Source organism: Schistocerca serialis, chromosome 3 (genome assembly GCF_023864345.2).
Source record: "Schistocerca serialis cubense isolate TAMUIC-IGC-003099 chromosome 3, iqSchSeri2.2, whole genome shotgun sequence".
NCBI lineage: Eukaryota > Metazoa > Arthropoda > Insecta > Orthoptera > Acrididae > Schistocerca > Schistocerca serialis.
Window position 1 is genome coordinate 482,801,456 of NC_064640.1, and position 13,742 is coordinate 482,815,197.

At 46.5% G+C, this 13,742-nt stretch overlaps 1 protein-coding gene across 1 annotated transcript in view; it reads left to right on the top strand.

The window, feature by feature from the left end:
- The first annotated feature begins 1,944 nt into the window (after positions 1-1,944).
- Positions 1,945-13,742, top strand: part of LOC126470373 (uncharacterized) — a 502,532-nt gene continuing 490,734 nt past the window's right edge. Inside the window, exon 1 of the mRNA XM_050098194.1 lies at positions 1,945-2,019. Coding sequence (XP_049954151.1) covers positions 1,960-2,019 — 60 coding nt within the window. The 5' untranslated portion in view covers positions 1,945-1,959. The remainder of the gene's footprint in view (positions 2,020-13,742) is intronic.

Consider the following 13,742-nt stretch of genomic DNA (forward strand, 5'->3'; position numbering starts at 1 on the left):
GCACACTTCACTGCAGCGTCGTTGGCCAACCACAGGTCTTGGAAAGTGCATGGTGCCAGCAAAGATGGACAAGTCAGCAGGTGTGTCACATGGTTTGTTTCCCTCCACATTGGCAGGGCTCTTCTTCGGCGTATCCCCACTTGATCAGGTTATCCTGTGATCTTCCCATTTGACATCTAAGTCTATTTAGGCTCTTCCAGACTCTCCATTCCAATTGTGATCCAGCAGGAAGTTTTTCTTTAATGTTCCAACTTTTCAGACTGCCTTTATCCAATTTCTGTTTCCACATTGATTCTCTAGTCGTAGACTGACTTTCGGTTAGTGGACGTTCAACTTTTATGAAGTCTTTCCTAGATTTAAGTCTTGCCTCCGCTCGCTGATGTGCGTACAGGGGATGTCTTCTATCTTCGCACTGCCTGCTTCGTTCGGCCATCGCCAACGTTTGCCGTCTGATCTGTGGGGGGGCTATTCCAGAACACATACAAAGGAGATCACGGTTTGTAGGCTTCAGGCATCCCGTGATTAATCGACATGAGGCATTCAGTGCTGCGTCTAGCTTCTGAGCATGTGTCGATCTTCTCCAGACGGGGCATGCATATTCAGCTGGAGCAAAGCACAATGCCAGGGATGATGCACGTAGAATTTCAGGGTTTGCTCCCCAGTGTGAGTTGGTAAGTTTACGGATTATGCCGTTCCGTGTGTTGACTTTCGCTCTAGTTTTCTCTACGTGTTTCTTGTAAGACAATGTTCGATCTAACATGACTCCAAGATAAACTGGGTTTGGGCAGTGTTGAAGTTTAACTGAGTTCCATTCCAATTGTAATTCCCTGTTTGCTTCTTTGTTATTTAGATGAAATAAACAAGTCTGCGTCTTTGCTGGGTTAGGTCGAAGCTGGTTCCCGTTGTAATATTCAGTTAGTTCTTCTAAGGCATCTGTTAGGTTTCTCTCAATCTGCTTGATTAATCTAGATTGGCATGCAATGGCTACATCATCAGCATAGATAAAGCTTCTTGTCGTCGGTCCAACTGGTTGGTCATTTGTATACAGATCAAAAAGTAGGGGGGGACAAAACACTACCTTGTGGGAGCCCGTTCTTCTAGTTCCTCCAGCGACTTCTTTGCTCTTGAAATTCCACATAGTATCTTCTGTTGGAGATCAGTGATCTCACAACTTCAGTAAGGTGGTAGTTTCCCGTCATTTTGAAAATTTTTCCCAGGAGGATTTTGTGGTTTATCGTGTCGTAAGCTGCTGATAAGTCGACAAACACCACGCCAATTTTTTCTCCCTTCTCAAAACCGTCCTCTATGTATTGTGTTAGGCAGAGGACCTGGCCAGTGCAAGATTTACCCACCAACATAAAATGTCACGTTCTTTGGTTGTAAGGAGTTTTTGTGAATGCCTCTGGCCTGGACACCCTGTATGTTGACGGCACGTGTTATTTCATAGACTCAGTAAAAGATTAAAGATAACCAAACGACTGTTGAGACGAAGTACTGACCCGTTACTGTCGCCCGTACCACCCGCGAATGAGTAGAGGGGACGGTTCTGGTATGCCATACACAGTCAGTCACGCCGTAACAGTTCCTTCCAGACCACAGGAGTAGATGTAGGCCTGTAAAGCTAGCATACATGATAAATGGCATGTCGTGTAGGTTTACTAATCTCTACAGCATGGACCTCCTATTGTATCCTAAGTGCGCCGGTAGCTTTCTGCGGTAGGTGGTCCTTCCCGGAACTACCCTAATGAGGGCAGGTTGAGCCCCTTGTCGGCCGGGGTGAGCTGGGGTAGCGCCAAACAGCGGGCGACGGCCAGTGACCAGCCGCCAGCCGCCAGCCGCCATCCGCCAGCTCTTTAGTGGGGCGCGCAGCGACACGCCGTGGCCAGGCGGCTGTGGTGGGGGGACCGGCTGACGCGCAGACTCGTGCTTCAGTTGCCAGGCGACTGCCGCGCCGCGAGGATGTGTCGCTTGTTGCTCCCGCCAGCGCTGTCGTGGCTCGTGCCGCTGCCCCTGCTACTGGTGAGTTGCGCAGCGTACGCTTCCAAATTTCTGTCACCAAACCGCCCTCAAGCTTAATGATTCGCTTTCGTTATCGAGAAAGCTGTAAAACTTTTTGCAGCCACTTTCATTGATATTTACAGCGAAGTGTTTGTTTCCGACGGGATGTTTTGTGGCGTATCATTAAGTGACCGCCCACTTTTTCCATAATGTTGACATGCTTCCTTTAAACATTCGTGGATTCGTGAGCTATAAAACGTTTATGAGTTTAAGTTCTTTTCTCTTAAGTGTTCACTAAAAGTTGATTGGTCTTCACATGCACTACTTAATAACGCTATATGAAATCGACTTTTCATAGTTTAAACATCATTCCGAAAGAAGTATAAAGAAATATTTGAGCTGTTGTCAAGAAGCTTGTTAGGAAGGAAAAAATTGAGCGTATTTAGAGTAAAGTCACGTACCTGTTAAGAGTACTAACGCTTCTTTTGGTAGAACACTTGAGTCGTTATGTAAAATAGGGGATGTAAGCGTCCGAACTATTGGTGGCTAACGTGTAAACCGCTTTCTAAGAAATGCGGTAATAAATCATTAACATTCATTGTCTTGTTCGTGCCACACGTAACTAAACGGTCAGGCATAAACTCCAAAACTTTATTTACAATTTGACGTAACGGAAGTGTCACATGAGTTTTAAAGCGCTCTTGGAAATTTTAGATGGAGGGTAAACATTAAGTAATGGGTGCAAATAGGAGAGGGCAGTGGCTGGCGAAGGGAGACATACTTGGAGAGCTCTTAAATTTCGTATTAAATGCCCTGAAACGAAATTCTACGTAGTGATGTAAGTAAACAATAAGGTCGTCACTCTTTCACGACGAAGATGAACGTGAATAACATGCGAAGCATTTAATAGTGTCAAACCAGTTATTAAAGATAGTTATTTACGGATAAAGGGAGAGTGAAACAAATATAAACGTCGTTATCTGTAAAATGAAATGTGAATTACAGAAAATTATATTTTGAAGGTAACTGTACGCATTTACGTTCTCTGTAATAAATTACACATTTTTTTGTTTTTGTCACACGCCTGTCTCGCTTACGGCGTGTTCATTCCTGGTTTAAACAACTCTACACCCGAGAGGCATTAACGACTTCTTAAAATTAGTGTTGAGGTTGCAGGTGTTTAATTCCCAGATTGGTAACTGATGTTTACATTTCAGTTGTTTCCTTGTATGGCGTTAGGAAAACATAAACAGGTATCAGCGCTGACGTTCATCGCGAGGCGAAACTGGTGTCTTGAAGGACAGCGGTCCGTTTTGGAACTACATCCTTCATTCCTTGTTACTTCGTATACATTTCCCTAAGAGAATATGAATGAATGCAGGTAGTGAAAGATTGTAACTAGTAGACCATTTCAATTCTCCAAATCCAGAAATGGCTACGCCTCTTCATCCAAACATCACCTGGTGGAGTCCTGCCCACATCGCAATGGACAAACTGTACTAATTTACTGTGACAGTCTTGCAGCCAGTGTGATACGACTGGTTACATAGGTCCACAACTTTTGATCAAGTGCTGTTGTAGCTTATATAAGTTTGTAATAGCTGGTAGCAATTATCATGGAGTAATTCCTCGGAAAATGTTTTTTTGAAAAATGCAACTGATATTTCGTTGCATGCGTATTACGCGAATGTGGGCATAACGCTCTGAACATCGTGTTGAAGCTAGTAACTACGTGGTTGTGAAGATAACGTGCAAAAAATCGCTTCTGAAATTTTGGTGTTGGTGTGAACTTCTTGCCGTACGTCTTTACCAAATTACAGTCTGTAATTGTTTTTTGTAATGCCTGTAATTGTATTTTGTAATGAGGATCAATATGCAAAAGAATTTCCTGTGATGGCGAAAAATCACGGACGGCAACGAGAATCACATGTTAGCTTCGTTATTCGCCAAGTCCACGGTACTGTGGATTAAGCTATACACTGGGTGTTTCCGAGCAAACACCTGTAGATATCGAATTTCTTTAATCATCGAGATGTTCTTAAAGTTCAGGTGACAACTAAAGCCTCGTGATTAGGTTTTATTCTTGTTGCCCGTGTAGATTTCCGCGATATTAAGTCCACAGTTACCTAGAGGTAGCGCAGCGTCTGCTGCACTGTATTTTCATTCGGAAGACACATTTCTTCAGATCATCGTCTGTACATCGGGAGTTAAGTTTTCAGTAATCTCCTTCTGAATGTAGGTGGACGTCTGACAGTGGCTCCAACAAACGGCTGCATCCTTTTTTCCTTTGTAACCAAGTTACTCGTAATGTAGTGCTTTTGATGACCTAGAGGCAGAGAGAGGATCTTCAATTTTCAGAGTTAATTCTGAAAAATACAGTCAGCTCTTAGAGAAGCGGTGACACACACAAGTGAACGACAAATCTGATCAGTAATTATAAGGTAGTTTGGTGGATTGCGCAGGTAAAAAATCAGGTTTTAATATAAAATTGTCCACCTTTACACGTCATACTGTACAGCTTTTACACACCCAGAAATTGGTAGGGGTGAAGGCCCCGCAAAATACTGAAAGAAATCTTGGGTTCAGTCAGGGATCGAACATTAAACGTGTAGTTTCGTAATGCAATATTTGCTGAAACACTAGGACACAATTTTTGTGTAAGATGTAATAATAATTTGGTTGATGCCATTGTAAAGCATCGTAATCTTTGTTTCCAACTGACTGTTGGAACAATAAAATTCTAAATTGAAAATTTTTCTCAGTCACTAATTACACACATTGGCAGCCAAAAATCAAATATAGAAGAGAAATGAGAGAAATGGAATGAGAGTAGCTGAGCAAGCACTGTAAATAATGATAAAATTTTTCCGACAAACTGGAGCTACGACGTCTCTACAGAGCAGGCATACACTCTCCTTCGGGGTGACAAACGATTCAAGGCATTACGTTATCCCCATAATGATAACATGTGATCGCACGAAATCTTGATTGTAACGTCACAAATAAACACAGTGAGGTGCCACAATGGCTGGAAAACCGGACTCGTATTTGGGACGACGCCGGTTCACTTCTCCGTTCGGCCATTCTAATTTAGGTTTCCCATGATTTCCCTAAACAGATTAAGGGATTGCCGGGAGGTTTCCCCTGATAAGGACACGACCGATTTTTTCCCCATCATTCTCTCAACCCGATGTTGTGCTCTTTCTCTAATGACTTCATCGTGGACGGATATAGTACCTGACCATCCATCTTTTCGTACAGACACCACATACAGCCAGTTTTTCAGGGTGAAATCCTCAGTCACCTTGACACAGGTTGGACGTGGACGGTCTCGGCTATGTTTAGTGTGCCACACTGACGTTTGAAGGATTTGTGCATGTGCCAGTTGTGTGTCGCGTTCACTGCTGTTCATTGACGAGCATTTAAATTGCAAAATCCACTGCAGAAAGATTGTACAAAAACAAACGAAGGAATGCTATCTTCAGTTTAATCCCGCAACAGTTCGCAGAATGTTTTCTTCATTGATCCATCTGGAGGCATAGTGACGTCCGGCATGACGAGAGGATGTACATTGAATGAGATCATTTCAGTAGTGGTGTAGTACTAGTATTAGTAGTAGCTCGGTGATGGGAAGACAGTGCTGAATGAACGTACCGATCTTACAACTACCTTGATGTTCGGAGGTACAGATATGAGGTACTGAAACTTCATGCGCCGGTTTTCGTGGGCGCAGTCCGTCCAGACTTTGTTCATGATGTTAGTCTGCATCGAGTTGATCCGGTTGATGACTTTCTCTCATGTGAAGATATTTGTCCCCAATGACTGGGCAGATATATCTCCGGATCGTAATCTTGTAGAGTATGTTCGGAATACATAGTGTTTCCAGTTTCAGAGCTTTGATAGTTACGTATTTTGAACATTATTTGTACTAAATATCTAACCGTTAAGCTTAGTTTAGCTCTTCCTCTTCAGGAAGTTTTTACTCCTTGTATATGCTAAACGTTTAGACACTAGAATATTTGAATTATTGTACATTTTGTCTTACTTTCATCTTCTGAAATTATTAACCGAATGTAAATACAACACGGTGATAAGGTGCCAGGACTGTTGATATGCCTTGACGGATCAAAGAGTGAGAACAAAAATTTAAAAAATAGTGAAATTGATAGGCCTAGTTTCTTATGGAGCTCCCTTGTCTACTTGTCTTGGTTGTCTGTAGAACTCCCATTTTTACACTGCCGAAGGATACGTAAAAAGGTAGAAATGGTGTAAAATGTCTGTGATCACATAATGCTAAAGTTAAATGTTATTCTGTTACAAGCAAGATAGCTTATTTTCAGATTGTTCAGCAAGGTTGCCGGACATAAAATTACAACGTAAGGCAGCCACTTTGAGTCCATAATTGAAATCTGTGAAATCGGTTTATAATATAAATTTGCATATATAAAGGAAAACTCTCGCGTTCAATTTAATTGCAGAATTGACTGAATACGCTTACGTTGTTCCTCACTTGTAGCGGCCTTGTTGCTGACATTGTTTTTAACTGTAAATAGCAGACTGGTACTGCTGTAGATCCGTTTTGCACAGCAGTTGGTATCTACCTCCCCCCTGCCCCTCAGTTATCCATCAGAGCCGCCATACAAAACAGGTTACACAATGGAGGAATTCCTATTAGGCTCTTCAGCTTGTGATATTGTATGCAACAAAAACTTACATGCGCAACTTCCAACTATTTCTTTTTCTATAAATACCTGTCAGCAACAGCGTATCTGGACGGTCACTGGCTGCGTTACCTCCTGTAGTTAAATGACATTATTAGCTTGCTGTTCCTGATGTCTAGGAAGCTTGAGTGATCATTATGCTTAACGAGACACGGTCGCTCAGCTCCAGGTTTCCTTTAACAGTTACACCCAAAATATATAATGTAATTCTCTCTCTTCCAGTCTCATGCAGCTTACCGTTGATTCGAGGAACAGCGGTTAACATAAGGTAGAAATGATGCCGGCTATACTTCGTATTATGTACAGAATAAAACAGTAAATTTATTCCTCAGATTAGATTTTATGAAATTTTTGTGCGTGTAGTACAAACCAACGCACTTCTTGTGTGGACTCTTGTGAATGACACTGGCGTGCAGTCACTCATATAGGTGACGAACGCTGTCTCGAAATTCGTTAATGCACACCTGTTCGATCTGTTTGTGTAGCGCTGTAAGAGATGTTGGTGGAGGAGTCACTCGAGTCACTTGTCGTCCTTTCATGTCCCACATCTGCTTCCCTCCTGCGGGCCCAGGGGTTAGAATAGGCCTGAGGTATTGCTGCTGTCGTGAAGAGGTGACTAAAAGGAGCCTCACACCTTTCGGCCACTATGTGATGGTTCCCTGTAGGGTTTCACCTCCATTTCTCAAAATTTTCCCGAAGAGCGAGCCAATTGGGGAAGGGCACCTTACATGGTGCATCGTGTCCATCGTGCATTGAGATCTTTAGCCCACTTTCTCATCATGGCATTGAAGTCCTGCTCATCCTCTATCTCTTGAGCGAGGACACCTTCCTGGGTGCATTTCCTCCACCCACTATGAAATGTAGTTTTCAGCGCCTACGAGGACCATGGAATTCTTTGCACCTCATCCAGCACGGTAGCCAGTCCATTGTGGTGGGGCCGCCATGTACCCTGTTGGTTGTAGCCTCCTGACTACACAGGGATTGCTCTGCTGATGCATGCGCCGTTAACTCTCCACATATGCCAAGGAGTAACTCACCCTGGGCCATCCTGTCAGGTGGCCTTTGCTGCAGCTGGGTGGCACCCGTGGGGAAGGCCCCTAGTCAGAGTGGGTGGCATCAGGGCATATGATGCACGATGAAGCGTATCACATCATCAATTGCTGGTGATCAAACGCCAGCAGTCTCTAAGTGTTCAAAGTCTCAGTACAATGCAAGGAAGTATGAACCGAAATCATTCCCCTCCCTGGCCACACCATGGGAGGAATGCCAGGCTAAGGATGGCAGCGAACCTTATTGGCCCCAGTACCTTGTGTGTACGATGGAGACTCCTTCGTCTTGATGAAGCCTCAGCTTTTTGTAAAGCATTTAGAGGACAAGTTTGGGGAGGTGGAGGGCTTGTCCAAATTGCGGTCAGGGTCAGTCTTGATAAAAATGGCATCCTCTGCCCAGTTATGGGCTTTACTCGCTTGTGGCAAGCTGGGGGATGTTTCCAATACCATAATGCCTCATAAGATCTGAAATATGGTCCAGGGTATTACATTTCACAGGAGCCTTTTTTTCGCAGTCTGACGACGAGCTGCGCGCCAACTTACAGTGACGAGTTCATTTCGTCCAGCGTGTTCATAGAGGTCCAAGGGATAATCAGGTTGCCACCAGTGCCCTCATCTTGGCCTTTGAAGGTGTCACACATTACCGGAGAAGGTCAAGGTGATGGAATACCGGTGTGATTTCAAGCCATATATCCCTCCCCCGATGCGGTGCTTTAAGTGCTCGAAATTCGTCATATGTCTTCCTGCTGTACTTCCAGCATCGCATGTCGAGATTTTGGACATCCATCCCATCCCAATACTCCATGTGCCTGCCTCCCATCTGTGTCAACTGTGGAGAGCATCACTCCCCTTGCTCACCAGACTGCAGGATTTTACAGCGAGGAAACTCTGGACTGACTGACCTACACTGAGGCCAAGAGGAAATTTGAGCATCTACATCCTGTGGCTATGACCACCTCTTATGCTGCTGGTATGAGAACAGTTGTAGGCCCATCAGTTCTGTGAGTTCCAATCGTCTCTCAGAGCTGGAAGACTACAACTGTCCCCTTGATGGTGGGGGGGCACTTCCCTCCCTGTTGCTCCCACACCACCTACCTCAGGAGCACTGTTCCCCCAACCATCAGGGACACCAGACCCCACTAATCAGCCAGAGAAGCATAAGTTTTCTTGGGCTCCTCTCGGTAGGAAAGGGTCCCTTTTGTCACTCCCTTCCCAGGTTTCTGCTAGTAGGAAGGATGACACCCATCAGTGGCTGAAGTACCCAAAAGCAGCTGGTCGTAGGGTACATGCTCATCCTCTGACCCGGAGACTGAATCAGTGAAGACATCCCAGCCAGAGAAACCCAAGGATCAGTGAAAGAAATCCAGATCCCAAGGCCAAGGGAATTGCAGTGGCACCCACACCACCACTGCCTACAAGCCTGGCGTCTGAGGATGAGGTGAAGATTCTGGCGTCTGCTGAGGACGTAGCTCTCGCCAGATCCTCAGACACAATGGATATAGACTGTTCAGGAAATAAGTCGGTGGCAGCAGGTGACCCTGAGGCGTAGACTACCTCACTGAGTGTTTCATGCCTTCCCAATCTCACGATCACGTCATCCTTCAGTGGAATTGCGCCGGTTTTTTCCACCACCTGGCTGAACTACAGCAACTGTTAAGCTTTACACCTGTTTTATGAATTGCCCTCCAGGAAACCTGGTTCCTGGCAATGTGGACGCCTGCCCTTCATGGCTGTGGGAGATATTGCAAGAACCATAGCGAATATAATAGTGTCAGTTGGGGTTTGAATTTATGTTCTGAACTCGGGATGTAGTGAACCTATGCCCCTTCAAACTCCCCTCGAAGCTGCGGCTATCAGGATACGGACGATGCAGGAAATAACTGTCTGCAACGTATACCTCCCTCTAGATGGTGTGGTACACCTGAACGTTTTGGCTAAACTGATTGATCAACTCCCTAAACCTTTCCTCCTTTTGGGATATTTTAACGCCCATAACGCCTTGTAAGGTAGCGCCATGCTTACTGGCCATGGTAGAGATGTCGAAAATTTACTGTCCCAACTCGACGTCTGCCTCTTAAATACTGGGGCCGCCACATATTTCAGTGTGGCTCTTTTAGTTACTCGGCCATTTATTTATCAATTTGCAGCCCAAGACTCCTCCCATCTATCCACTGGAGAGCACATGACGACCTGTGTGGTAGTGACCACTTCCCCATCTTCCTGTCACTCCCCCAGCGTCATGCTCACGGACGCCTACCCAGACGGGCTTTAAACAAGGCAGACTGGGTAGCCTTCACCTCTGCAGTCACTACTGAATCTCCCCCACACGGCTACATCGATGTGGTGGTTGAGCAGGTGACTACAACGATCGTTTCTGTGGCGGAAAACGCGACCCATTGTTCTTTAGTGTGCCCTCGGCGGGTGTCTCTGTCATTAACATCAATTGCGTGTCGTCTAACGACACAAACGCGATTGCAGAGCACTATGCTCGAGCCTTTGCGTCGGAGAAATACCCCCACCCTTTCGCACCCTCAAACGGCGGATGAAAAGGAAAGTCCTCTCGTTCGCTACATGCCACAGTGGACTCTATAACGCCCCATTTACAGAGTGGGAGCTCCTCAGTGCCCTTGCACATTGCCCTGACACAGCTCCTGGGCCAGATCGGACCCACGGTCAGATGATTAAACCTCTCTCATCTGACTGCAAGCGACGTCTCCTCTTCATATTCAACTGGTCTTTCCATCGCAATGGTGGGACAGCACCATTATTCCGGTGCTTAAACCCGGTAAAAATCCGTTTGATGTGGATAGCTATCGGCGCATCAGCCTCACCAACGTTCTTTGTGAGCTGCTGGAACGTATGGTCTGTCGGCGGTTGGGTTGTGTCCTGGATTCACGTGGCCTACTGGCTCCATGTCAGGGCGGCTTCTGCCAGAGTCACTCTACCACTGATAATATTGTGTTCCTCAAGTCTGCCATCCGAACAGCCTTTTCCAGACGCCAACACCTGGTTGCCATGTTTTTTGATTTACGAAAAGCGTATGGCACGACCTGGCGACATAGTATCCTTGCCACATTATACGAGTGGGGTCTCTGGGGCCTGTTCCCGATTTTTATCTAAAATTTCCTGTCGCTACGTACTTTTCGTGTCCAAGTTGGTGCCTCCCTTAGTTCGCCCCATATGCAGTAGAATGGGGTCAGGCAGGGCTCCGTATTGAGTGTATCTCTATTTTTAGTGGCCATTAATGTTGTATCAGCAGCTGTAGGGCCATCCGTCTCACTGTATCTGTATGCAGACGACTTCTGCATTTAATACTGCTCCACCAGTACTGGTGTCGCTGAGCGGAGCCTACATGGAGCCATCCACAAGGCGCATTCATGGGCTCTAGCCCACGGTTTCCACGTTTCGGGCGCAAAGTCGTGTGTTATGTACTTCTGTCGGCGCCGTACCGTTGATCCGGAACCAGAACTCTACCTTAATGACGATACACTCACTGTAGTGGAGACACACCGATTCTTAGGACTGCTTTTCGACGCCCGATTGACTTGGCTTCCTCACCTCCGTCAGCTTAAGCGGAAGTGTTGGCAGCACCTCAATGCCATCCTTTGGTAGCGAACATCCAGGTGTCCATCTCTGCCCTGGAACGGTCCAGTCGTTCAGTGGTGTTTGTGTGGACTCCAGGACACGTCGGAATTCTAGGCACCGAACTTGCTGACAGGCTGGCCAGACAGGCAATGCGGAAACCGCTCCTGGAGATGGACATCTCTGAAACTGACCTGCTTTCTGTCTTACGCCGCAAGGTTTTTTGGCATTGGGAGATGGAGTGGCATAACAGTATGCACAACAAACTGCGTGTCATTAAGGAGACTGCGAATGTGTGGGTCTTCTCTGCGGGCTGGTCGCAGGGAATCAGTTGTTCTTAGTCGACTTCACCTTGGCCGTATGTGGCTCACACGTTTACCTCCTATGTCGCGAGGTCCCACCTCAGTGTCGCTGTGGCTCCCGAATGACAGTCGTCCACCTCTTGCTGGACTGCCCACTTTTAGCCGCTCTGCGGCGGACTTTTAACTGTCTCAGCATCCTACCTTCGGCGTTGGGCGACAATGCCGCAACAGCAGCGTTAGTGTTACGTTTTATTCGTGAGGATGGGTTTTATCATTTGATCTGAGTTCTAGCGTGTGTCCTTTGTCCCTCTGTGTGGAGGTTTTAATGTGTTGCAGAGTGGCTGCCTTCTCCTTTTTTATTCTCATGGTCAGCCAGCCATGGTAATCTGCTTTCTTGTTTTGAATCTCTTCTCCCTGTTTCTTGCGTCTCTCTGTGGTTTTCTTGTCCTAGTTTGTCCATTGTAGTGTTTGTTGTCCTTTTGTCGTTCTTCTGGTTCTTCCTTTCTCCTGTTATTGTGCCATACTTCTTCGTTTTCTTCTTTCTCTTGGGTAATTGTTATACTGGGAACAAGGGACCGATGACCTCGCAGTTCAGTCACTACTCGCTCGCCCCCCCCCCTCCACTAAACCTACCAACCAACCCATATGTGCTCGATTGGAGAGCTGGCCAGGGAAGCTGCTGCACGTCTTGCAGAGCTCGTAGAGTTTCACAGGAAGTGTGTGGGCGAGCATTATACTGTTAGAACAGCACATCACTTTCTGTTGTGAGTACAGTAGAAAACTCTTCTAACAACATTCTGCACGTATCTAGCACTGGTCAGCGTTCCCTCTACAAACACTAAAGATGAACCAGAGTAGTAGCATGTAGCACCCCTGGCCATAAGGCTGAGATGGGACCAGTAAGTCTCGGGCGAATGCACTGTTGGGGACAGCGCTCACCAGGTCTATGTCGTATGCGCAAATGGCTATCACTTGCATGAGGGCAGAATCTGCTATCATTGCCGAAGACTGTGCCATTGCATGCTCCAAGGATCCTTTGACAGTGCTAGACGAGCCATGCACACAGATGCTGTAGCGTGGGTATACGACGATCTAGAGCTGTGGTTTCCCGTAGACTCGCTACTAGTAACCGGGCTGCAACGATTCGTGTTGACACTCGTGGCGTTACATTTGTTCGTATCTGCAATGTTGAAACTGTACGGTCTGCCGCTGCTGTCCTTATTATAAGACGATCTTGACTGGCGTATCTATGTCGCGTGGAAGCCCAGAACATTGCCTTTTAGTGTAAGGATGCTCACATGTACACTGTTGCCAGGATCACTGTACAACTGACTTGCCATATCCAACTTGTGCCGCATTTCTTCGAGAGAATCATCTCACCCTTCGAAAGGACGCAATTTGACCTCTCCAAAACCCGCTAAGTAGGCCATAAGGACTCATGAGTGCGTGTCAGTTGCGTGCTGCCTGCTTGTTCTACACTTGTGCACCACGCTGAGTGGCATGGGCATTTATGTTTAAAGGATACATGCAGATAGCGCTCTGGCATTTACTCCACTATGCCATCTGCTGGCCCCCCTGTGGGTCCGGGGTAAGAATAGGCCCGAGGTATTCCTGCCTGTCGTAAGAGGCGACTAAAAGGAGTTTCAACCGTTTCGGCCTTCCATGTAATGGTCCCCCTTGGGGTTTGACCTCCATTTTTCACAATTCGACAGAAGTACGAGCCTTTTGGGGAAGGACACCTTACATGGTGTACCACTGGTCCTAAGTGCACGAAGACCTTGGCACTCAGCATTGCACCGGCGTTGTAACCATACCCACTATTCCTCAAATTGGGCCTAAACGCCTGATGGGTTGTCCAAGGTACGCCCATAGTGCATCTCCATCTGCACCAGCGATCATGATGGACTTTCCATGGCACCAGAAATCCAGCACGGTAGCCAGCCTGTTGTGGTGGGGTCGTCATGTACCCTCTAGGTTGTAGCCCCCTGACAACACAGGGATCGTACTGCCGATACCTGAGCTGCACCCTCCCCACGTCGGCCAAGGAGTAGATGCCCGTCTCCTTGGGGCATCAGGACTCCCGGCAATGG